The sequence below is a fragment of the Galeopterus variegatus genome, unplaced genomic scaffold, assembly GCF_000696425.1.
Source record: "Galeopterus variegatus unplaced genomic scaffold, G_variegatus-3.0.2 Scaffold114, whole genome shotgun sequence".
In the NCBI taxonomy this organism is placed as follows: domain Eukaryota; kingdom Metazoa; phylum Chordata; class Mammalia; order Dermoptera; family Cynocephalidae; genus Galeopterus; species Galeopterus variegatus.
In genome coordinates this window covers 813722-841166 of record NW_007726225.1, presented here as the reverse complement: position 1 = coordinate 841166, position 27445 = coordinate 813722, and the positions used below count along the sequence as shown (strand labels likewise).

Below are 27445 nucleotides of genomic sequence, written 5' to 3'. Positions count from 1 at the left end.
GCGGCCGTTCTGAATGTGGTAGCCGAACCCTAGGCGGGAGCGCCACCGCGCTTCCCAAGCGGCGCACTATAGCAGTACGCCACCGGGCCGGCCCTGAGAATCAGTCTTTTTAATAAAAATGAAAATAATGTTTCCAGGCTCTATAGGTTGGTGTGAGGATTAAATGTGACAATACAATACAGGGCCTCTCATACCATAGGGCACCCATAAGCAATTGACTGCTTACTACTAAACCAGCTGGATAAACGTTTTAGAACAGCAGTAGCGTCATGATATAAAGATGCTTGGGAAACCTAATAATACTTATAGGTCACTCGCTAAAAATAATTTAAAAATCAGAGAAAAGGGAATTGATCTTCTTATGGAATACTTTTCAGGAGGCCATGATAGATTGTTGTATCATCTTTCTCCACAATAGGAATAGAGCTGTCAAATGTATGTCCTATTTCAGAAAATGCTCAGTTCTGGGCCTTTTTTTTTTTTTTTAATCTTCCCAACACCTGGAAGTATCTTTCACTTACATATTGATATTCCTCACAGTTCCATCTTCTTCCCCTTTTTTTTCTCTCTTCAAGGATTTATGAAGGTACTTTAAAAAGCTCATGGAAAAATAGAATTAAAAGCTAATGTGAATCTTTTCATGAACTTTTCAAAGTGTCCTTTCATTTTATCCTCTTCTATTACTACTAGGCGGATGCTTTCTGAATCAGTACTACAAGCTCTGACTTCTCTTTTGTGCTACTAAGTGCTAGGCCCTGGGGCTATGTAACAGTGAACAAAGCATATACAGTCCCTGACTTCATGGAACTCACAATAACTAACTGCAGGAGTGTCCCACCCAAGCCTCAGCTCAGCAGGCAAGTTCAGGGACATGGATCATGCTTTCACTAAGAACCACTCAATGATGAAGCTGAAAATGACCAACCTTTCATTTTATAATTCGGAAGCTGATGTTCATAGAAGTTTGGCAACATGCCACCATACAGAAGTTGTCAACAGAGCTGGGATTAATATTATTATTCACATATAAATAATTGTGAAAGACGTATTTTGAAAATTTTATTAACATAACCACAAAAACATACCATTTATAAAAATGACAATAATTTATCTCAAATAGACATCAAGGTACTTTAATTTTATTCTTTGCAAATGAGACCACAGGGATAAGGCAAATCACTAGCTTGGAATTTATTGGGCTTGGATAGTGGGAATCAAGACTTTATTTAGCTTTTTTTCAGGTGTGTGCCTGTGTGCACATGTGTGTGCATTGTATATTTGAACAGAAAGGAGAAAGAAACTTTATTTTGAATGCCCACAATAAGCACTCAGTACATTTGTGTTGATAAAAAAAGATTCTGAAATAAGACTAAAATTTAAAAACATGATTGTTATAGCCAAGATAGGGAACCAACCTAAATGACCATCAGTGGATAACTGGATAAGGAAAATGTGGTAAATATACACAATGAAATACTACTCAGCCATAAAAAAGAACAAAATTCTGTCATTGACATCAACATGGATGAACTTGAGGAAAATTATGTTAAATGAAATAAACCGGGCACAAGAAATACCACATGTCCTCACTCATAAGTGGTAGCTAAAAAAGAAAGAAGGAAACAATCAGTAAAAGAAACAACCACCACAATAATATATTAAACTTTCAGAAGGAGAGAACAAAACTGTGGTTACTAGAGGTGGGAAAGGGGGAGAGGGAGGAGGTTAGGAAGAAATTGAGTAATGGATATAAAGAATAATTATGTTTTGTGATGATGAATATGCTGATAATCCTGATTTGGTCATCCTATATTGCACACAAATACTGTTAGTCAACTCTATACCCCACAAATATGTATAATCAATTATGTTTTAATAAAAAAAATAAAGACATGATTGTTACTAACTAAAGGATTTTAATTGTCCACTATAAAATTAGTTTATTAAGATTAAACAAAATGTTTTTGTTTTAAACGTAGCTGTTTTGTGAAGGTTCCTGAGGCTGTCTTTGCAGATTCAGCTTTTATGTGACCTCACGAGTGAAGCCTGTCCTGGCTGCTACAGAGGTTTCCAGACCCCTCCTCTTTGCCCCCATAGCACAGCCTTTACGTTTCCATTTAGCAACCCCTCTATTGTACTGTAAATATCTGTTTGTGTGCCTATCTCACTATTAACTATATACTCCTGGAAGGAAGAACCATCATTATCTAATTAAATAAACTTAATGAAATTATATGAAAATTCAGTGAAAGAACAGTACACAAAGTGAAGAGAAAATTGACTTCCAGTGTTGTTTTGTAATTAGCACAAGTGGAACTATGAGAATTTCATATCAATGTAATCCTTTAACTTAAAAGCTTTAAAAAATGAAGTTAATTTTTTCAGTAATTCAGCATCATTCAGTCAGCCAGTACTTATTGAGCATCTGGGGTTTGCTAAGCACTATTTTATACCATGGGGAGAGAATAATAAACAAAGCAATCCTTCATTTCCTAGAGCTTAATAAACTCAATTACATGAGGTATTGCTTGCAAAGAAAACACATTTACAGAAAGACAGGTATATGCATGATTCAGGCAACATTAGACTCGCTTTCAGGAAGATGAATGATAATTTCTACATATTATTAACAAGAACTGAACTTTGGTATTATTTATGAACTGACACTTAATATCTAGAAATTCTTGAAGTAGGAGTTATAGTCACTTAGCAAAAGGTCAATTTCACTTAGTAAAGGATAATTTCACCTTATGCCTTTTTTTTTCCTATGACTAAATGGCTATTTAGATCATAGGTGACCCATTGTGGGGTGTCAGTGTTTCACTGGTGATACCAAGGTGGAAGAATGGGGCAGTAGATCAATATAATTGTAGGTCAATATAATTGACCCAGTTAGTTATTACCATGATAATGCTATGTAACAAGTCACCTCCAAACTTGGTAGCTTAAAATAATAGGAATTTATGCTCATGAATCTGTGGAGTCAGTTAGGGTGGCTCTGCCACATGCTGCAGATCTTCATGTCCCAGTGTGTTCCACATGTCTCTCATCCTGCTTGGACAAGTGGGCTAGCTGGGGTGTGTTCCCCTCCCAGTGATGAGACAAAGGGCATTTATAAACATGTTCTCCTAAGTACGCCTAAGGTTCGCAACTGGCACATTTTTATTTCTGTCCACATTCTTTTGGCCAAAACAAGTCAAACGACAAAGATAAAATTGAAAGGCCAAGAAGGTATTTTGGGTTATGTTAGGAGGGTGAAGAATTGGGTCTGATAATCAATCCATCATAGCAATCCTGTGATTTCCTGTTGTAGAATAATAGATTGAATAAATGAGAAACCGCATTTGCTCAAGCTATACATCTGGCTCTATTGAAAGCTTTGGCTCCACGTATAGAGGGTCATTTTGAAAGTTTTATATACAGGAATTAAAAAACTGATGGGAAAAATATGTGACATATAACTTCTAAGGCAGTGTTTTTTAATTGCGGTTAATAACATTCTTGGGTTGTAAATCCCACTAATTTTTAAAAATGAAATAGAATAGAAAATATCAGAGTGAATTAAACAAAGTAAGGGTGTTTTGAAATGAAAACTTTTGCTTTTGTTATGGATGCATACCTACATGTGTATTAAATCAGGATATAAATCATATTTCTTCCTATATGTTGTAGTTAAAAAAAGTTTGGAAGCCATTGCTTTAAAGTATTTTCAGACTATAAGATGTTATTGGGTTTAAGTACATTATAATTTTTAAAAGTATTTATTTTGGGCAGGCCCCGTGGTGCACTCAGGAGAATGTGGCACTGGGAGCACAGCGGTGCTCCCGCCGCGGGTTTGGATCCTATATAGAGATGGCCAGTGCGCTCACTGGCTGAGCGCGGTGTGGGTGACACCAAGCCAAGGGTTGCGATCCCCTTACCGGTCACAAAAAAAAAAATTTATTTGGTGGGTACAATTTATCTGTTATGAAAATGAATTTTTTTAAGAGCTAATTATTTCCTTTGTACAGATGTCTAATACGGGAGTATTTTTCTTTCAAACCAATCAGCAACTAAGGTAGTTTTAATGGACATGAGTTTTTATTTATGTGTTGTTAACACTCACGACTGTGGTTGGGAGTGGCCCATGCTTGAAACTATTTTTAAAGTAATGGTAATATTTACCTTCTCTGTTTAGCTTACTCACTACTAGCTTCCTGATGCTTGTTTAGAATAAAAGCACCTCCCAGTTATATTTCTTGATAACATACTGTCAGCTTGTTTCAGAAAGATTTATTATCAGCTTATCTTTTTCAGATTTTAGTATTTGCATCATTCTGTCTATGTTAACTGTGACCCATTACAGACCAGCAGTGGCTCTAACCAGCAGCAGGTGTACAGGAGATTGATGCAAGTGGCCTTGGCCCTAAGGTGGTGTTCCTGCTGTCATCCAGTGGCTCTGTCCACTCTTTCCTAAGAAGGTAGGTCTGAATACACTGCACAGCCACACCCAATTCTGGAGACTAACCTGGAGGCCTAGAGGAGTCTTTTATAGGGAGAACACTGAAGACAATGGGACTTAACAAAGGCTTGATATTTACTCATGTATTAATAGTTAGGATTATTTAGTGCAAGGGTTAACAAGGTTTTTGTAATTTAGTTACTTAATACCTGCTTTAGTAAGAGAAGCTAAAAAAAAAGTTATATAGATTTAAATAGCTTGCTTTACATAAGCTTTTTAAAATGTTTCTCTTTTATTAAAAAGTCATCTATGGAAAACTAGGAAATTTGAAAAGTTATTCTTTATCTCTTTCTCTTATAAATGAAGAAGGAAATCCCATGTTATGTACATTGACTAGTTTTTTTTTGTGACCGGTAAGGGGATCGCAACCCTTGGCACGGTGTGGTCCGCACCACGCTCAGCCATCCCTCTATAGGATCTGAACCCGCGGCCTCGGCACAACCAGAGCTGCACTCTCCTGAGTGAGCCACCGGGGTGGCCCTGCATTGTCCCGTTTTAACTTAATATAAGGAGATTTCATAGAGATTTTAATAGGTTTTGAAATTAAAATATATTTTATTGTTACTGTATACTAAACTACAGAACTGAAATCTTATTTGCACAAATATATTTGGTTGGAAAAATCCTGGCACATTTACAAACAATCTCACTCTTGAGTGTGCGTGTATGAGTACGTGCCATATATTAGATCAATTAACTTAAGAATCTTTGAGTTTTGATTATCTATATCTGATTTGTATTACCTTATGCATATCAAAATAGCAGAAATATTTTCATGTAGTCTATTTACCATAATATTGCTAGAGATTTACTTTCTCCTTTATCTCTTGGTCTGTGTTGATGTACAAGCAAACACTGTATTTTGCCACATTTCATGTTTCTTTGCAATGGAGACAGTTGGCTTCAAATGATGTCTCATCTCAAGAATAGTGATTTAAACAGTTAGAAATGCCATTTTCCCCCTTTACGGATAAGTATTTTTTAAAAACATTTTTAGCATTTTAATAAAGACTACTGGATAAATTACAGGGCTGCAAACATATTTTTGGAGAAAAATTATTATCAAGTCCATTTCTAATTTTGTTTCCAAATGTGTATAGTAGAACCAAAGCAGGATATGGGTTTAATTCAGAAACTTAGCAAAATTGCAATTTTAATATGGAGGTTAAATGGATAAATAACTTATGTAAAGAATTATGCAAGCAAAAGAAACATAAATAACATAAATTTGTTAATAACTATTCACCAATAGTGTTCTTTTTTTAAAATAAATGAAACTTAATTCATAGACAATACATTTAATTTCATTAAAATTTTTTTCTGGTTATGAAAGTGAAACATTCTCATAGTAGGAAACTTGAAATATGTAGAAAAAATAGAGGAGAATGTAAAACTTACCCATTATTTTACCACCCAGGAAAAATATTGCTAAAATTTCACATTATTTCTTTCTTTGTTGTTGTTTAAATTTTTTTTTGAGTTTCAATCTTACTCAATCTTTTTTTTGAGTTTCAATCTCTATTTTGAGTAAATAATATTCAATCTCTATTTTGAGTAAATAATATTGAGAATTTAAAATATACCATTCCATACCTATTTTGTATGCTTATACAAACATAAATATATGTGCGTTCCTATATATGGTATTTTAAAACACTCTGAAAATGTTTTCTTCTTTATTTGATAAGATATTGTGGATTTTTTTATATCTTTATATAAAAGAACCAACTCATCTTATTTAACATCTTATTGAACATGTATATCTACTGATATATATATATATATATATATATATATATATATATATAATATATAAAACTCTGATATGAGTTCAGACTATTTTACCTTTTATTGCTGTTGCTGTTACAAAAACTATTTCACTGAACATTTGTTGGGTCAAACAATGTGAGCATTTTGAACTTCAAGAAATGCTGTTAGCATTTATTTTCTTGCTATGCCTCTTGCAGTCCAGTCAAGTTTAATTTGCCAGCGCCTCATCAAACCTGACAACAACTGGGGGTTATTGAGATAGTTAAGAATTTAAGTTCCAGGATAATATTGTATTCTTAAAATTCACTTTTTTTTAACCTCAAAATCTTTATTTAGCAGGCATTGCATTGTGTCACATTATCATACTCCTTTTTGATTTAAACTAAATCTTAAGTTAGAAAATATTACTTATTGTTCCTTTTATTTCTCATCTCCTGCTATTTAGAAATTTTTGTCTTGATTTAATTTTTACATTGATAGAATTTCCTAGAGTTTCTCTGAAGGATGTCATAAATGTATATATTTACTGTCTTTCTTTTACCTTCATATGATCACTGCTATGGATGAATATAGGACTGTTGAATTGCCATCCTATTTCCTTAATAGTTTCTAAACCTACTCCACTGCCTTCTGGTTTCCAAAATTATAGATGAGTAGTCTTATGTTAGCCTGATCCTCTTTCATTTTTAAATAAGCAGTTTTTTATATCTGAATAATTATAAGATTTTCTCCTTTATCTTTGGAATTCAGAACCAGGCTAGGTATATGAGCATTAATTTTTATTGGCTCCAGGGGGCACAGAAATGAGTTAATGAACTCCTCAGTTCACTTGTTCATTCATTTAATCTTTTATTCATTTTGTGCTCAGTACATGCTCCAAACATTTTTCCAGGTCCTGGGGCTATAACAGTGAATAAAACACAGACCATTCCCTATTACACACTACTTCTATATGTTTTACTTTATATTCTTATTTTATCTCCATCTAGATCACTTTTTCTCTCTTACCTCTCTGCTTAAAATGACCCACTAGAGTGCATCTTTTAATATTGATTTAATTTCGGCTATGGGACATAATAATCAACTACATTGTATATTGACAAAATAAAAATAATAAAAAAATATATATTGATTTAAATATATACGTATTCCTGAAAAAGTTTTACAATGCTTCTACTTTTCCCTTAATACTCCTCTCGGATCCTTACTAATATGACAAACACTATGTACAAGATGCTATTGTAGCTGCTTTATAAAAATTAACTCATTCCAGCCTCATAAGAGCCCCCAGAGATAGATTTTTTATTCCCATGTGAGGAAACTGCAGCCTCAAGAACTTGGGTAGCATGTCCAAGGCAATGGAACCAACGAATGGCTGAACTGGGACTTGAACGGAGGCAGCTGGGTACTAAAGGCCATGCTATTTTGCACAGAGCTCCAACCTCAAAAGTGCAAAACAGAGCCCCTGACTGTCTCCTGTCTCTTGCCCTTCTCCAGTCACGATCTTCCCCATCTCAGTACCTGGTACCTCTGTCTTTCAGACTGCTCAAATCAATTTTTACTTCCCTTGACAACTTTCTCCAAACCCATAATCAGTCTGTCTGGAATTCCTGCTTGGCTATGTCTTCCAAAGATGTCCAAACTTGACCACTCCTCTCCACACTGACAGTGACCATTCTGGTCCAAACCACCATCATCTCTCAGCAGGTCATGGCAGCAGCTCCCTCATCAATTTCCTTACTTAGGTCTCTGCCTCTCTGCAGTAGTCAGAGTGATCCTATTAGAACATGTCAGATCACGTCACTGGGTTCAAAACCTCCAATGGCTTCCTGTCTCACTCAAAGGCTAAGCTAAAATTCTTAGCAACCTCTACTCCTACCTCATTCAGTGCAGCCTCCTCCTGTTTTTTGAACAATCTAGGCACGTTCCTGCCTCAGGGCCTTTGCACTTGCTGAATCCTCTATCTGGATTACTCTTCTTCCAGATTTCCACATGGTAGTGCTTCATTTTTTTTTTAGATGTTTAATTCAGAGTCTTCTTATGTAAGTCTTTCATGGCTACCCTATCCTAAATTTCAGTCCTCTCCCCAAACATTTTCTATCTCTCTTCCCTGCTTTATTTTTTCTCCTTAGCAACCATTGCACTCTAACCTTTTATTTATTTATTATGTTTATTGTTTGTTTCCCCACTAGAACCAAAGTTCCCCAAGGGCAGGGATTCTTCTTACTTTTGTTTACCACTGTCTCCTCAGCACCTAGAGTATTGTCTGACAGAGGGGAGGCATTCAATAAATATTTATTGAAACAAAATGAGTGGATTTCTATTTCTTTGTATTTTAGTTTAGTATATGTGTTTCCTCCATTTTATCCACCAGATCCACGATTCAGTTTTCAGTTGTGATTATTCTCTTTTGTAATTCCTTTATGAATTTTTTAAAAGCCTCATATTTCTTTTGGTTTCAGACCTTTCTCTGTATTCTAATTTTATCTTATGGGGGTTTTTACTAAATTTTGTTCAAAGTTCTCATTTTCTTGCCTCTATCGTAGGCACCTTTTCTAATGGACTCAGCCCTTCTCTATACTGCTACTGTGTTTTCTTAAATGGCTTGCATACTTTTCCTGGTGGCTCATATCAGAGGATTAGGATTTGGGGGCATCCGGGAAGATCCAGCTGTCCAGGTCTCTGGGCTAGAAGTTTTCCTTTCACTATCAGGTCTGTTTACAATGCTTGAGTCCAGTTCTTTAATGCCAGGACTTTCCTCACTTTTGATTTTTTATAAAGGTTTATCTCTTCATCAACTGCATTTCAGTTTCAAAACAAAATTTGCCAGAATTATTTTAAGCTCAACTTGATGCTTGATTTACATACAACTAATTATTAGTCTTTTGCGGCTCAGCTTCCCAGTTCTTAATATCTTAATTCTTATACCTTACTTAAGCAACTAATACTTCTCTGTAAGTAATTTGTTTTTTCAAGAAGGATACGTGGGTGCTGTACTTTATGAGCCCTTGAATATGCAAGACTATCTTTCACAGTTACATGAAGGCACATTTCCTGCATTTAACTTTCTCTGGTTTCCAACTTTTCACCTCATTGTTCTGTATACAGTGATCCATTTAATTAAGGGATCCAGTGTTTCTGAGAAGTTTAAGGTCAGCTTATTTTTGTTCCTGTGAAAAATACATTACTTTGGGGTTATGGATTTGTAGGAAGAGACCAAACTACAACTACTGTAAAGCTAAATTCTGGACTGTGTTATCTGCCAATACACGTACATACCAGCTGTTGTTAATTAGGTAAAAGAGTAAGACAGCCATGCAGAGCAGGAGCGATCAGCAAATTTCAGCAGTTTCATTTCCCCAGTTTCATCCCCCATCTGATGGGGATGCAGAGCTGGCATCCCTCATCCAGGGTAGGATCTTGCTAGTTTTGAATGTTCAGTCTTGCTTTACGCACTGCTGTTTTAGTTGAGCTTTGAAACAACTTTTCAGAAGATCTCATTCTAACAACTATTCTTCCATTTAAGGGCATGGTTAAACATTTCATAGTTTCTTGGTTTTGGAACCAAATGCAAAGTTAGCAAGTTTTCAGTCCCACATATAAGAAGAAAGCAGTTAGGGACCAAGTGTCTCCAAACAAATATTTTCTATACCTGAGGACTATTTAATGGATTCATCTAGTGTGTATGATTTTTTTTTAGATAATTTAAATTATTTATCTCCTTCAAGTATCACAGACTTGTGACCTTTCATAAACTCAACCAGTTGTATTGGCTGCCAGTGTTTTCTAAATGATGCTCTAATGGCCACAGATTGGGCAAGAACCATCTGAAACTTTAAAAGTTTACCAAAAGTTTAAGTGTAATAGTTTCTGTAGGTCCATACAATTTTTACAACATTATGTAGGATCAATAAGAAATCATGAAACAACAATATATTTGGGTTAAAACAAAGTTTAGTTGCAATTTTAGGTTCATATGACCCCTTTTTTCCCTTCTGAAAACAAGTTTTTGTTTAAATAAGGGTTTAAATACATTACATGACATCAAAACTGAAGGGAAAGAAAAACCAAAAACCAGTTTGTTATTTCATATGGCAGTGGGCAGCTGTTGCTAGTAAGTTGCAAGCTCTACAGCTTGCCACATGACTGATACATCTTACAATTTGTTCCCTTGTCAAAAGTTCAACTCTGGGCCGGCCCGTGGCTCACTCGGGAGAGTGCGGTGTTGAGAACACCAAAGCCCCGGGTTCGGATCCCATATAGGGATGGCCGGTTTTCTCACTGGCTGAGTGTGGTGCTGACAACACCAAGTCAAGGGTTAAGATCCCCTTACCGGTCATCTTAAAAAAAAAAAAAAACAAAGTTCAACTCTGATATAGGGTTGGTCTCACATTCTGGTGTTTGGACACCCCTTAGCTAGGATGTTTCTGCTCAAAAAGAAGACCCTGGTAGCAAGCCAGATGTCCTATCACCTCACTAGAGGGAAGGTAGCCTCTCTAAGCTCTGCTGGCCTGGTCAGATTGGAGACAGTAGGGATCTTTCTTCTACACCCACAGGCTCCCTCTAGTGGTACAGTGCCATGGCTGCCTTACCCCCGCCTCTCCTCTCAGATTCATGCAAGGGTTGTTCAGGTGTGGCATTCTCTTGGGGCAGGCACCTCTGCAGAGGGAGAGTCCAGGAGCTTCTTCTGACCAGACACAGCCATCTGTTACCTTGGGGTTCTGGGCTTGGCTGAAACCTTACACTATTGCTTTGTTTCAGGCTGGACACTGCCAGGTGCCTACTGCTTGACCTTTGTTTAAATGAGGGACTTCAGGCCGGCCCGGTGGCGCACTGGAGGGCGGCACTCCCGCTGAGGGTTGGGATCCCATGTGGAGACCGGTTCCCGCTCACTGGCTGAGCGCAGTGCGGGCGCAACACCGAGGGTTGCGATCCTGTTACCGGTCAGTAAAAAAAGACCAAAAAATAAAAATAAATGAGGGACTTCAAGACCGGACAACATGGCTCATTTCAGTTTATAGTATGAAGGAGTTACACTAGTCCAAGTAAAAAGCAAACCCCAAATGGTTGCATTATACAGTCTGTGAAGTTTTTAAACTTGTGACAAGGGACAGAAGAGAAATTCTACTCATTGCAAGGAAATCCTTGCTTAAGCTTCATTGAGCCACAAGTGCTTAAAGTGCATAAAGCCCATGAACCTTCAGCTGATCATCCTTGGCCAGTCCAGTCTCTATGAGAAACTGGTGTATGTTCTTGAGCTGGTTAACCTGTAGCTGAATTACTTCTCCATATTCTGGATGCTCAATTACAGTACCATTACAAACAGATTTCTTCACTATTTTCTTTTTATTATTATCACCAGCAATCCCTTGGACAGTAGTAAGGGTCTTCCTGCCATTTCTCTGTTGAATTCTTACATGGGTATAATTCTCAGTGCCAACAAGAAGCAGGTCATCACCCTTCCTTGCCTCAGCAAAGGGGCCAAAAGAGTGGAAGTTCTGGATAACAGACAGATGATACAATTCCTTTTCCTCCATGGAAACGGCCTGTGGAAGGCAGTGGCAGGGGAAGGCCGACAGGGTGGGGGGACGGAGCTATGGGAAGCACAGGGGCTCGAGGGGGAGGCTGCTGAGTCCTTGGTGGTGGTTCAATGACTGGGGCTCATAAGACTTTTAAATCCCTTCCCACAAATCAATCAGTGTAATATACTTTAGAGTATTTCTTATAAAAAGCAAGTACAGAATAGTCATAGAAAGCCTTAGAACAAAAAGTCGAATCTTTGCATGGATTCTAATGTCCTGTGTCTCTATATCCAATTTTGCATTATGTGGTAGCTACAAAATCACCACACAGAAGAAAAACGGTCACTTAAAACAAAACAAAAAACAGAAATCCAAACACACCAACCAGGCATCGAGAGTTCTGCTTCTATATGGGCCGAGGACAATTGTTTATTCTTAGTTTCCTTTAAGGTCTCAAATGGCCCCTACCTTGAATCCCCAGGAATTTAACTGCTCCACATTGTCTGCCTGGTGACTACTGCTGCATGTCAGTTTGGTGTATGCATTCAGGTAAGGACATACACCTGGTGGGAGGCTCTGCACTACTGCAACTCCAGGCTGTTGTACTGTCACTTCCTTGAAGGGCTGCCAGTTTCCTTGTGGAAAGATTGAGGCGAGGGATCTTGATCACTCCCTCAATCTTCTTTGGAGTTTGGGTAATATTCTCTTGTAGGGTTTGGGCATGCTGAGAAATTCTTCATCTAAGTCAGTACAGGCCCTGCCTCTCCCAGGCTCCGTTCATCTGGTCACCACAGATTGCAGCTAGTTTTCAGAAGGCTTTGACTCCCCCCACAACCCCACCCCACTTTACACCTTCCAGGTCCACTACTCTGACTCTATGATTGATTTTTTTTTAGGGACACTAAAGGCCTCCTCTTCTTTTACTTTATTACTAATTCTTAAACCTGATTGTGAGCAGACCTAATTTCTTCTCTGTTCAACATCTGCTATTGAATGTACTCCACACATCTTCCATAAAATGTGTTTATATTCTCACCTTTTAAGGGAGAGTAGTGAGGAGAGAACTAGATTCCTCCTTCTTAGCTTAGGAGCTATGTCCTGAAGTCAAGAATCTAAAGTAAACGGAAAAGGGAGGGGAAAAAAATAAGCAAGTTCAGCTTGTAACACATATAGCTTTGGAGAAACCAGGAATGTTTCTGTTCTTTTCTTTTGACCGGTAAGGTGATTGCAACCCTCAGCACGGTATAGTCTGCACCACACTCAGCCAGTGAGCGCACCAGCCGTCCCTATATAGGATCCGAACCCGCAGCCTCGGTGCTACCAGCGCTGCACTCTCTCGAGTGAGCCACGGGCCGGCCCCTTTCTTCTTGTATGTCTCTAGTCCAGCAAGGCTGACTTTCCTAAAAAAATAATTATACTTTAAAGTTTAAGAGCTTTGTTTACACTTTTACCAATAAAAATTTTATATTCAATCACTTTTTATTTTTTAGTTTTTCACCTGTAAGAACAAAATTATTTCACAGAACCTGTCCTCTGAACACCAATAAAAAAAAATCACCTAGCTTGAACAAATCACAGAATTCCGGGTTGTTATCTCTCTTTGCTGCCTTGTCTATGGGTAATAGCTCACTTGTTTTAAAATAGTTACTCATAGTTGAAAGTTTACAAAGCTTGATGACTCTAAGTGGGTTGCTGATTGGCAGGATGCAACCCACACACACAGCACTGTAGGATTAGATCAAGTCCTAGGAGACATGCTGTCAGAAGTGCGGTCTTAACACAAGGCAGGAACAGATGCAGCATATCATCGTGCAGCTCCCCTTAGCCTCCTGCCCCTGACAGGGCACGTGGCAGCCAGTGTCACAGTACTGGCTCTAGCAGTATATTTTATGCCACTGACCTTTTATTTTTTGTTTATTTTTATTTTTGTATTTAATTGAAGCATATTGATTGTACATTTTTGTGGGGTACAGAGTTATATTTCAATACATATATGCAATGGATAGTGACCAAATCAGTGATGTACTTAGCAAGTTCATAATTGCAAAAATTTATCATTTCTCGGTGATGAAAACATTTAAGCTTCTCTCTTTTAACCATTTGACAACACACAATGAATTACTGTTAATCATAGATGCCTAGCACGACTGCACACCAATAGAACTTACTTTTCCTGTCCAGCTGTAATTTTGTGTCCATTAACCAACCTCTCACTATTTCCCCTTCCCCCTCCTTTCCCAGCTCTAGTAACCCAGTTCTACTCTTTACTTCTGTAAGTCCAACTTATTATTATTATTGCCATTATTTTCTTCTGCTCCTCCATATGTGTCACTGCCCTTTTATATTTGAGACTCACATCACCATTTTGGAAGAATTTACATAAAAAGTACCTATTCTGTGATCACTTAGGCTGCTGTTTTGGGGTTATTCTTTATGGGGAGACAAGAGAAGTTGGGAGGCTGATAGAATCATCTAGCAATTGTTGGTGGCTTGAAGCAGGATGGTTATAGTAGAAATGATGAGAAGTGGTCTGATTCTAGATATATTTTTAATAAAGAGCCAAGATAATTTACTGATAGATTAGATATGTTGTTGATTGTAAGAAAAAGGTCAAGAAGTACTTCAAAGTTTTGGAAAGAGGACTTTAAAGGATAGAGTTTCCATTTTCTAGATGTGTGGGGAGGAGGAGCTAAGCACATATTACAAGGGGGATCAGAGGCTTCAGTTTGGACACGTTGACACGTCAGCAATATCCTCTAGACAGCAGGAAATATTAGCTCAGAGTGCAGAGGGGAGAGCAACGCTGAAGGTATTCACTTAAGACTCATCAGCATATAGATTAATTTAAAGCCATGAGCCAGTAAGAAATCACCTAGGAGTAGTTATAAATAGAGAAGAGAAGCAAGGACTGAGCCTTAGGGCCAGTGAGATGAAAAAGAACCAGTAAGATGGAAAAGACCCGCCTGGGGGTTGGGGAAGAGCAGAACCACAAGAGGGTGGAGACCTGGAGCCAAGCGAAGAAATTGTTTCAAGAAGGAGCTGACAACCCAAGAAGATGAGGCCTGAGAATTTGCTGCTGGGATTAGGAATGCAGAAAAACTTGGTGAAGAACTGTTTTTATGCAGTTGATGACACAAGTCTCATTAGAGTGGATTCAAAAGGATGGGGAGACAGGGAGTTTAAATGACTCTTTCAAAGAGGTTTTTTTTTTTTTTTTCCTGATAAAGTGGAGAAATAGGTGACCATTGGAAGGAAAAGTGTGTTAAAATAATTATTCTAATTTGGCAAACATTACTATGTATTTGATTACTGAATGTATTTAGAAAGGAACCACTGCAGATGCGAGGGAGAGAGGAAGGCATGAAGAGATGGGTACGGGCTCATGTGCAGAGGAGCCCTGTGATGGCAGAGAGTCAATTCATTTGTAGTAATTTGCAGTAATAAGAGAGTGGACCGAATATGTGAACAGATGTAGGCTGGTGGGGGCATGTGGAGGCGGGCGTGTGGGCCTTCTCTGATTGCATCGCAGTGAAACAGAATGCAAAGTCATTTCCTGGGAGTGAACATGAGAGAAGGTATCTGAGATTCAAGCTGGGAGGAGGTGTAAAATTGTCATCCCAGAGGGGGGAATGAAAGTAACAGGGAAATGCAACGGGATTCTTGAGCAGTTTTAATGGTCCATACTTGTCATGAATTTAAAACGAGACCGGTGTGTGTTTTCTCCACCGCATTCAGTTGCACGTGTGCAGGGGTGGAGTGAGAGGAAAACTGGATGCAACCAGGGTTCAGGTTTCGCCAGGAAAGAGTGTTAATGGGAGAGAGTTTAAAATAGTGCCAGAAATATTGGAATCTACACTGAATAAACAGGTGGCGTGAGTAAATGGGCAGTGAAAATGTGGTAAGAAAAAAAAAAAAGAATTGAGGGCTTCATAGGGACTGAAAAATTGTTGCAAAAGGAACACTAGCGGCAATGGGCTGGGAAGACAGGATGTGTGGAACTAGTCATTTCGAAGGACCTTGTTATTGATAATGATGTCCTGGGATATCACCATGGAAGTGTGAGATAAGAAGGAGGGAATGACACGCTTGTTGGAAGACAGGGATCGATGAACTGAATGTTTGTTACCAGAAGGATCATTTAGTCGGACAATAAAATTACTAAGACTTTTGGCAGAAGTAGCATGGAGAGAGTGACAGTAAGCCAGAAGCTAACATCTTCACGAAATACAGAGAGATGACTTGGGTGTCTGTAGATGTCTGCAGCGGGAGGAGGGGTAGATTGAACAGTGAGCTTTGCAGCTTGCAAGGGGTTGGAGTTTAGGAGGAAGGAGAGACAATGATTTTTAATGGCAATGAGTGCAAGAGGACACTTACCCTTTCTTCAGCTCATATAGGATGAAGGGGTACAGAGATGTAGGAGAGAAAACAGCCACCATAGACAGGCTGCAGGGAAGGACATATCCTGATGGGAGACAATTTTAGTTACAACAAAGAGAGGGGCACATTTAGAAAAGAATTTGCAGAAGTAGAATGACGACCATGAGTTTCAGAGGGCACATTTGGAAGAGTTGGGGAGTAATAGGAGAGTCGGAGGTGATGGAGTTTGGATGTGTTGTCCCCTCCAAAACTCACATGGAAATCTGATCCCCAATGTGGCAGTGTTGGAAACTGATTGAGTCATGGGGGCGGATCCCTCATGAATGGATTAATGCTCTCCCTGGGGGGAGGGGGAGTGAGTGAGTTCTAGGTCTATTAGTTCCCAAGAGAGCTTGTTGTATATAGGACCCTGGCACCTCCTCTCTCTCTCTCTTGCCTCCTCTCACCATGTGATCTGCTTGTACCCACTGGCTCCCTGCCACTTTCCGCCATGAGTAGAAGCAGCCTGAGGCCCGTGCCAGATGCAGCTGTCCCAGAATCGTAAGCCAAATAAACCTCTGTTCTTTATAAACTACCCAGTCCCAGGTAATTCTGTTATAGCAACACAAACTGACTAATACAGGAGGCAAATTTAGATTAGGAGATGTATACAGTCTGGGGATGAGAATCTGAGCAGTTAGGGATGGGGGGTTGATGGAACCAGGGACAGAGGGCATGATGGGATCACTGCTGATGGCCTTCTGTTGAAAAGTTGGGACCCTCTACCAATGAGCGCCTGCCCTGCTAGGCAGATCTACTTTAAGCTATAACTCCTACCAATATATTTTTAATTCATATGTCATTTTCAGACATTAGATGATTAGATCATTTGCACAGAACTGTTTGCTTAGCTAAGTAATCAAATTGAGATTTATTAACTTTCCATATTACTATTGTATATTCAATCCGCATAATTTGTACAGGTAATAATCATTTTTAGTTAGTGAATTCTTAAAGCTGAATGTAAAGAAACAAAAATACCATTTTCCCAAATCTTTAGATAAGCTTTCAACTCAATGTCATCATAGGGTATTTATTTAAACAAGTAAATCTATTTAAGAACAAATTATAACACTTTGAAAAATACTCATACAAACAATGGTGTTTAGTATTCTTTAAGCTGGGCAAGCAGATTATTTCTATCAAAGTGGCTGATGGGGTGTTTCATGGTTCCTTTAATATGTCAACAGTATAAGTGAAAGAAAGAAGGAAAAGGGGGGCAATAGCGGGGGGGGGAAGTCTAAGAAGATTTATAACTTAACTGATGGAATTCATGCACACTCAAATTTCATAGTAAGAAAAAGTCCATCATTCTTACAGTGAAATTTTAAATATAATTCAAATACTGCTTAGTTCAAATAACCTAATAGTTTTAGTTTGTTGTTTGTTCTGTGATGGAATGAGCCTACATGTCTATTTAAATAAATCTTACAGATTTATTTGATGTAAATATGTTTCTTCCCAGGAAGAGAAGACAGAAGAGGATTGGAGAAGTATTTCAAATTTATTAAAATACGCGTTTTAGTACCTATATATTGTATTCCTTCAATTCTTGCTTCGGTAAATTCAGATTTCTTGATCTAAGCCATCAGCCCAGAGGGAAGGGGAAGAGATGAAAAGGAAGGCAGACCCTGGAATTCTAAGAATTGTTGATGTTTTCTAGCATTTTCACAACATAGTGATAGATTGTAGGGCTTCATTGATTGCCAGATATTTACACTCTTCCCCAAGCTCTTTCTCTTTCTCACCATATATATATATGAAAATTTAGCTTAGAATTACAGAATTCTATAGAAAAAAAAGGACATTTTCAAATTGAGTCCTGAGGAGTTTTTGGATTCTTCAGTGAAGTACCAGAAGAGAAGGCCTAGTTGAAGGTGCCATGTCTATTTTAACAAGATTTTTCTTTTACATATTTTATAAATTGGAAATTCTCAGGTTCCCTGGGTTCTCATCTCAGTGCTCTTTTCTCTGTGCAGCATGACTTATTACCATTGACTCTGGTCTGCATGTTAGAAAGCCTTAATAAGTGGGTCCACAATATTATACTTCACTAGTAGGTGCTATTATTTAAGGTATAATAAATTCTTATGTAAAAATTCAAAGCTCAAGTTCTTTCATTTATCTTAAATTAATTCTTTCTGCAGTACAAAAAAAAAACTGAACTAAAAAAGAAATAACTAATGATTAAGAACTCAGATCACATTCCATCTTTAATGGTTTTATGAATTAAGCCTCCATTTCTTGCCAGTAAAATGTCATGTCTTCCTTTACAAGGAATAATGTTGATACTATAGATATCAAATAAAATGGTAATTAAAATAATGCATGGAATATACGTACAAGTGCTTTTCAAACTGGAATAAAGGTATGTAATCTTTTTATTATAAACAATTATAAAATATCATATATATGACCAAGCGCAAAAGCAGGCACTAGTGGGTATTAATTCTGTAAAAGAGGCACATTTAAACATTTTTTTCACTAACGTATTTTGATTCTAAATTTTCTGACAATTTATATCTACCCTTTATAAGCCTCCCCCAGTAGACTCTGGCTTCCTACAGACAAAGACAGTTTCCATAGATTAAAGCATAGGAAAATAGTCAGCGTTTGGCCTTCTCTGATCTACAAATGTGGCAGTTTTATATAGTTCAGCTTAATGATTCAGCTGTGTATTTCTAGCACAATGTGCAGCTCCAAGTAGAAGTTAAAAAAAAAATCTGTTAAACTGGGCTACTGAACTAAATTTGGAAATAAAGCTTCTTCCAAAATAATTATTCTTCAACAAGAAGTAATGGGTAAATGTGTTAGAAGTGAAAATAATCAAATTGCTGATGATTTACTCTTTTTTTTTTTCTTTTTCTTCCTAGGTTTCTGGGATAGGTATGTGCAAATAAGAAATAAAGGAGAAGGAACTCCAACCTGATTATGGATTTGGAAGAAAGATTACTCAACAGTCAAAGGCAAAACTAAACTGGTGGCAAGGCCTCAGGAATGATGCCCTTTTGCCACGATATAATTAATATTTCCTATGTGAAAAGTAGCTGGTCGAATGACATCCGTGCTTCCCTGGACAGTTTAATGGTGCTCATAGTTCTGACCACACTGGTTGGCAATCTGATAGTTATCATTTCCATATCACACTTCAAGCAACTTCATAGCCCAATTAATTGGCTCATTCATGCCATGGCCACTGTGGACTTTCTGCTGGGGTGCCTGGTCATGCCTTATAGCATGGTGAGATCTGTGGAGCACTGTTGGTATTTTGGAGAAGTCTTCTGTAAATTTCACACCAGCACTGATATTATGCTGAGCTCAGCATCCATTTTCCACTTCTCCTTCATTTCTATTGATCGCTACTATGTTGTATGTAATCCATTGAGATACAAAGCCAGGATCAATATCTTGGTTATTTTTGTGATGATCTTCATTAGTTGGAGTGTCCCTGCTATTTTTGCATTTGGAATGATCTTTCTGGAGCTAAACTTCAAAGGAGTTGAAGATACATATCATCAACACATTCAATGCATAGGGGGTTGCTCTGTCTTCTTTAGCAAAATATCTGGGGTACTGGCCTTTATGATTTCTTTCTATATACCTGGATCTATTATGTTGTGTGTCTACTATAGAATATACATTATAGCTAAAGGACAGGCAAGATCAATTAATAATGCAAATCAGAAGCTTCAAATGTGATTGGAAGAGAAAAATGGAATTTCACAAAACAAAGAAAGGAAAGCTGCAAAGACATTAGGAATTGTGATGGGAGTTTTCCTGATATGCTGGTGCCCTTTCTTTGTCTGTACAGTCATGGATCCTTTCCTGGACTACAGTATTCCATCCACCTTGAATGATGTATTGATTTGGTTTGGCTACTTGAACTTGACTTTTAATCCAATGGTTTATGCATTTTTCTATCCGTGGTTCAGAAGAGCACTGAAGATGATCCTATTTAGTAAAATTTTCCAAAAAGATGCATCTAGCTGTATATTGTTTTTAGAATCAAATACATAGAGTTATTATGTATTACTATTTTGCAAAATGGTGATCATATTCATGAATGTACATAATCAACCACATGCACCAACATGTATCTTTTATCAATTATTTGAGTCAAAGTATGTATGGTGAGCTAAATTATGATATTTATATCTCATTTTTTATTTGTCATAGTAGGTGTGATCTTTGCTATTTTTACTATACACATTGAAGTTTTGCATATCCAACATTTAAGAGCCTACATTTTAAATAATTTTTTTTGTCTTTAGATGAATTGCTGTGAGTTGACAGTGGTATGTAACTCATCTGCTCAGTGGTGAAAACTATAGGGCTGCATTTGGGGATGCAAACTAGAATGACTTTGTATATGTATGTATATTTCTTTGTCATATATGTATACATGATTTTGTCATATGCGTATTACGTATTTTTGTAGAATCAACTAAAAGTACACATTAAATGTCATTACAAAATAATTGTTTACACATAACTTGCTATTTGCCTCCTCATTTATATATATTCCAATCCTTAAATATCTTGATCTTCATCTTTTTAAAATAGGTTTTTCTGATTCTCATACTTGTAAGAAATTTGGAAAATATATAAAAGAACATATAAAAATAAAATATTATATAAAACAATGAAAACTAGAAAATGTCACTGATAGCTCACTTCCTGAGAAGAATTACATCATTTAAAATTCTTAAAAATATCATTTTATAGTGGCCGTATGATATCATTTTGTATGGATATACAAAGATTTTTAAAACCATTTCCTTATTGTCAACCACTTCAGTTGTTTTTAATTATTTTTTTAATAATAGAAATTAAATAAAATGTCTGCCTGTTACCTGCTACTGAAGCTATGAAAATATCTGGAAAGATTTTACCATATTTTAAGGTTATACCTTGCATGGAAGGTCTCAAAATATAGGCTATCTGGAACAAAACAAACTCACTTTGCTGGGCTCCACGGTACATAGAAAGAGAGGCAGTCATCTACCAAAGCAGTTAAACATGAGCGATAACACAGTATAATCAGAATAGACATACAGTGCCTATATAAAAACAAAAAAGAGGAAAAATAGTGGTTCCTAATAAGATACCCTACTAGGAAGTGAGCAAACATTCTAAGTTGTAAGCGTTGATCTGCAGTTGAGCTGTTTTTCACATAGACTTCATGCAGTCTGTTGCAGGTTGAGTATCACCAGGGTTTTGTATTTATTAAATAATAGTGACTTATGTCCGTGAGTAAGTTAGGGTAAGGCAGCTGATTTTAAATGAAACTAAAATGCACACTCCTGCATATAAATTTCTGTTCACAAATCTGATGATACATTAAATCCTTCCATCATTATCGTCTGTTTCAGGACTATATATTTTGTGTCATTGATCTGGCTAGATTTTTAGTCTAGCACATTCTAAAAACATTATGGGTTACCTTTTAATATAGTATATGGTCAGACAAGTTGCCCCTGATCACTCTTAGTTTCAAAAATTACCTTGACTTTTTTCACCTGTGGGACCAGTTTGTCAAATTTTAAAGAGCGAACAAAAGCATGTGCAGAGTGTTCTATACTTTACAGCAAGTTTCTGTGGTTTTCTTCATTGCTCCCACACATTCCTAGAGGTTTTATACTTTTTTTCTGTGTGTGTGTATATTGCCTGTTGTGAATAAATCTTTGTTTAAATCATTATATTTTCTATATAACCATTTTTGCTGGTGAACAATAGAGTTTATATTAGCTTTTCAGTTGACTCGTTTGGGTTTCCATTATACGTAATCATGTTATCCTCAAACAATGCTAAGTTTTATCTTCTTTCCAATAGCTATGATTCTTATTTACATTCCTTACTAGACGAGTCAGAATTTCTAGAACAAAATTGATAATAGTAGTAAGAGTCTTCCTTGCCTTACATTTACCTTAAATTACTATTCAGGCTTTAATACTGATTCCGCATTCTTCTCGGGACAAGTTCATGACTCAAATAATTCTACATTTTTCATTCAGTACTAAAGCACTTACAACCTTTCTTTCTTTGTAGGCTTTGTTTTTAATATTCATAATAAGATATAACCAAACCTCTCAGCAAAACAGAAAGAAAGGTTTGCATTGTCTTTCTATATTCCCAGATTTACTTAGCTTCCACTTCTTTATGCTGAGATATTTTTGTTTTTCATTCATCTAGAGTCCATTTCCACTTGAAATCCGATTAGCTTTGAGAATTTTCTGATTCCAACTAGATTTAGTCTCTTGGAACTACATGAAAGCGACTAGCCCCTGCTTCTTCAACTAAACAGAAGAGGGGATAACTCAAGCAAAAATTTTTAGTTCTTTCTCTAGAACTTGAATCCTTAGCAATGGGGAAAAGACAGTGTGATCTTTAGCAGAATCATTAGCACAAAACAATGAAAACACATGGGTTTCCATGCCACGCATGTGGAAGATCATGACCAGACTGCTGATGGTACTGTCGGCGGCGTTCTTGCTTCCTGGAACTGCCTACCTGCTTGTCCATGTCTCAACTGAGTTATTCAACATCTCATGAGTTTCATGAGCCCCAGATAGCCTTCTGCTGAGTTCCCTCTGAAAACGGTTTTTGCTTGCATCCACAGGAAGGACTTAACTTGATAGACAAGATTATGGTAAACAGCGGGAAAGCAATTCCAACAACATGAAACTCCTTCTTTGAGGCAAAACAGTTTCCAATCAGAACAGCCTCGTTTTCCACTCTACTGTCAAAGAGAAATATTTATATAAATGTCCACTCAGGATCAGATCAAAAAATGTATTAGCAAGGAACTTCGTTGGAACTTATTCATTAATGATAATAATAATGCCATCTTAAGAGTGAACTGGAAGTTCCATCCCAATTTTAAACTTGGTTCTTAAAGTCAATAATCCAATCTTTGGAGAGTTGCAGATATTTACCAAAAAAGTAGGGCAAACCAGATAAACTCCAATCCATTGTGGATTCTGGTGAGCCACAGTTTCTGTTTAGTTGTACATTGTCATCAAGAGCTTGAACATTAAATGTGCAAAAATACATAAAGAATGATTTATGTTTTTAAATTTAGCAGACAATAAAATGTACCAATAAAATAGCTATTCAGTAGTTGAGATATCCACTCAAAGAATCTAGATGATGTGAGAATCATACTGAGATTTTCTTTTTTGCATGTTTATTTTGGTTTTGTCTTGCTTCTTCTTAAAAAAGATGAGATACATATGCATTTTTCAAAGTGTTTCAACATAGCTCATTGAATATACGGTCAGCTGTAAAAAATATTCAGAGAAAGTGAATTTGACTTTGACAGGTCCTCACCTTCTTTTCCACACCCTCCCCCCTCATAAAACCCCTTTCCTAAGCCTCTAAGCTCCATTGAATTTATGCTGCTCTAACATTCCAACTAGATCGTTCCATCAAGGCTGGTTCTGTTGTTAGTCACATCAACCCCTGCATCTGATTCATTTCTGTCTTTGATTTTTTTATAGGAGGAAGACATCATTGACTCACACAGATTAAAAAGGTCTTCTTAATTTAGAATTACATTGAATTCCTTAAAATGAAGCAGCTTACAGTGAATCTTTTATCTACTTTCCTGAAATTCTGATGTTAAATGTGTATATGAAAACCTGCTAAAACCAGCCTTAAATAAATGGTTCAAAAACATCAGTTTAAACCTTATGTAAGTCCATGATACATATTTCTAATTAGAATTAAGTGTAATTTACTGAAATAAAGCTGCTTAAAGTGCATCTTTTTTAAAAAAGGAGTTCTTAACTTATTTACAAATTAAAGTGACACAGGAGCTTAGTGTTAATCCGCTCGCACTGATTTATTGATGGCAAGCATCCTCTTAATAAAGTACAAGTTAGATAAGCAATAATTGATATGATAAACTCTAAAATTTGTTTATTGGTCAATGTTTTCAAAATGTGATGTGGTAAAGTAGTGTCTCTCAACTCTGGCTATTCCTGGGGAGCTTTTAAACAATGTGGATACACAGGCCTTATGTCAAGATCATGATCTATGGTGAGGAAGGCAAGCTTGGGAGCCAGATGCCATGGGTTTAAATTCTGGCTCCAATATTTACCAGCTGTTATTTGGACAATGTTACTTAAAATTCTAAAACTTAGTTACTTACCTACAAAATAAGGACAACAATATTACATAACTCAGTAGATTATTGATTATTAGATAAAAGATACTACCTAGCATGGGGCCTTGCACTCAGTGAATATACATTCAGTGAAAAACGCTGAGTGAATATACATTATTTGTATTATTCCATGTCATTTTATTGTTGGTGCTAAGGTACTGCATACAGAGAAGTTGACATAGGCTGATAACACATATTGGCTTAAAGAAAAAAAAAGCTAGTGCAGAATTACAGCATCCTCTTTTTTAGCAAATTTCCCAATTACAGTTATGCAAAAGGATAGCAGAAAAAGACTTATTCCAAGGTCTATGCAGAAAAAAGTAATCTGATGATACATTTATGCATTGTTAGCCTGTGATGTGTTATTTGAGAGACTAGGGATTTTTATTTCTCTAAAAAATAATTTATATAACATGTATGCATACACAATAAAATAATTTATATAAATAATTATATTTATACTTATATAATATATACATATTACAATTATAAATTATATATTATAAAAATAATTTGATATCTATCTTCAAACATCTGTCTATTATCTACCTGTCTAATGAAATGGAATGAAAACTTAGTGCAACCCCTGAAGGCACTAGTACAGAGCAATGTCTGAAGCACCCTGGCATGAGGGACTACTCAGGCTTTGGAACCAGACAGGCCTTGGTTCCAATCCCAGCTCTCTTTGTAGTTCCTGTGCTTTCTGTTCTTTGTGCCCTTGCAACTGCTGACCCATGTGCCTGAAATGCCTCCCGACCACTCTCCCAGTGTAACTGGTTGACATTTACTCATTTAAAAAGACTTATTTTGAAGATTATCTCTCCAGGAAGCCATCTATAATCCCCATAGGCCAGGTAGGTGTCTTTTTCTGAATTCCCAAAACATCTCCTGCACTTCCCAGTCCAGGCACTTACTGATTATGTGGAAATGCCCTCTGCCCCCACTGGGCTGTGCATTGCAGAAGTTAGGCACTGTGGTTTAATTCATCTTTGTACTCCTGCACTCAGCACCACACCTGGCACTGAGAAGTCATTCAATGCATGTTTTTTTAGGTGAATAAATGAATAAAGAGTAATAAGGTGTCCAAGAGGATACAGCTAACAAAAGTTAGAGACAGGATGTGAGCCCAGGTCTGTCAGGCTATAAACTCTAACCTCTGTCCTATTTCAGGAAGTGAGGACAACTCTGGGTAAATTATGGAGATTCATAGTTTTATCCCCAGCCAAGTCTAAACATACATGCCTATATAGGTTTAATTTTGGCAGTAAATGTGTATCAGTTACTAATAGAAAAAGATTTTAAAAACTAAGTTCTAAAACCACTAACTAGATTTGGCTTATGGCCTTTTAACTAGGCCTATGTTAGAAGCCCTAACTGCACTGAATAATTTGAGGTGATTCGATTGAGACTCAGAAATTTGCATTTTCAACCAATAACATAGGGTCTTTGGAATGACTACATTTCTTCTAACAACCATTGACTTTGATCTTCAAGTAAAAGGAAATCTACATTTTTCAGTTTATACAGGAGGGTGAAATTTTAGGGCAGTAATGAATACTACAGCTTATCTAAAAATGAGCTCCAAAGCTCTACGTGTGAGCTCCTAGGTCAGGCCCCATTCATTTCCAGCTCCCACCACAGAGCCTGGCCCAGGGCAGCCACTCCATGAACATTTGCTCAAGGAAGGGAGAGAGGAAAGATAACTTATTAGAAGGTAACATTTTTAAACCAGCCAGAGAAAAATTATTTGTAAGGTTATTTCTTATAATTTAGGTTTTTAAATGTCATTTTCTCAAACTGAAGGTACCTCAACAGCTTAATTTGGGATTCCCAATTTCTCCCACTCTGAGGATTAGTGTTAGCTATGACTAACTTTTTATAGGTCACTGTAGTGTGAGAAAATAAAAACAATGTAATGAATTTTTATTTTTATTGGAAAATGTATTCAATTTAATAGACTGTCTTTTGTCTAAGATTATGTCCTTGCTAAATTTCCAGGATTTAGATCTTCTTTTCTTTTTGGGAAATATAGTAATAATAGGGAGAGTTTTTAAAAATGACCTTATTTGACAAACCTATGTTTGCCCCCCAGGTTTTTATTTATAAAATGTCAAAATCCACTATTCCAGCTTGTAGCAAGAAAGGTGTTTTTGGCAACATGGTCTAATGGTTGGTTTGAAACATACCAGGGAGGTATCTGGTCAGCGCCCATCACTGAAGAAAGTAAAGTCATAAGGACTACTAAGAACCCAGAGTCACAATCCAGTGGAAACATATGACAAAGGCAACAGCCAAACACAAGTAAAATAATTTTTGCTACTAAGAAAAACATTGCCCTTGCCCTATATCATTCTTCCTTTTGACAGAGGAGCTTTTTATTCCATGTGTGCAATTTACTTACAATTTTAAAATTTGAAATTGCTGTTTAAGGGACAAATAAAATGAGTATTTAATTAAGAGTTTTCTTGTATCAGCCAACCAGGGCTGGGGTGTGATGTTATTTGAATGGCTTTCCTGAGACTTCTAAGTCTTCCAGATAGGTGACTCCTTGTTTTTTATATACATCAAAAAAGAAGGTAGACTAAGGCACAAATCTCAGTTTTGCTTCTCTTGCATCAGCTGAAGTTTTCTTTCTCAGATTTACACTTAGCCTTTGCTTAATAGTCTATGAATTCCCCAAGCATTTGGTTCCTCACATAAAGTTCTTGATAAATATTTTCCTATCTCCACTAAGCAGAGCTACTTCCCCAGCGACTTATAGTGTGAAATTACTGCCCATCATGACCAACGCAAAACAGCAGATGTGTTAATGATGCCCGCTGGTCTCTATGTACTCAGAAGTTTGGCAAATTATAGCAAAGTGCAAGGAATGCTACTTAACACTTGTCTCTAGGCTAGGGGCTCACATTAACCACATTGCAGTTCAAAAGTGTCAAGCTGTAAATAAAGCACGGAGGGCATTGAGAAATAGCCAATCAACACATTTAATTACTGTTACTAGCAATTCTCTCAAGGTTTTACTTTTAACAAACAAAAGGGTTTGCAAACAGTGATATCAGATGCTTGAAA

General features: G+C 36.9%; 1 protein-coding gene and 1 pseudogene across 1 annotated transcript; one reads left to right on the top strand and one right to left on the bottom strand.

Moving 5' to 3' along the window:
- Positions 1-11445: 11445 nt before the first annotated feature.
- Positions 11446-11808, bottom strand: LOC103602604 (annotated as a pseudogene).
- A 7398-nt stretch (positions 11809-19206) lies between these two features.
- On the top strand, positions 19207-20226 carry LOC103602487 (trace amine-associated receptor 1-like). Its single transcript, XM_008586893.1, is given in 1 exon segment — positions 19207-20226. A coding segment is annotated over 1 exon segment (1020 nt).
- Positions 20227-27445: the final 7219 nt, after the last annotated feature.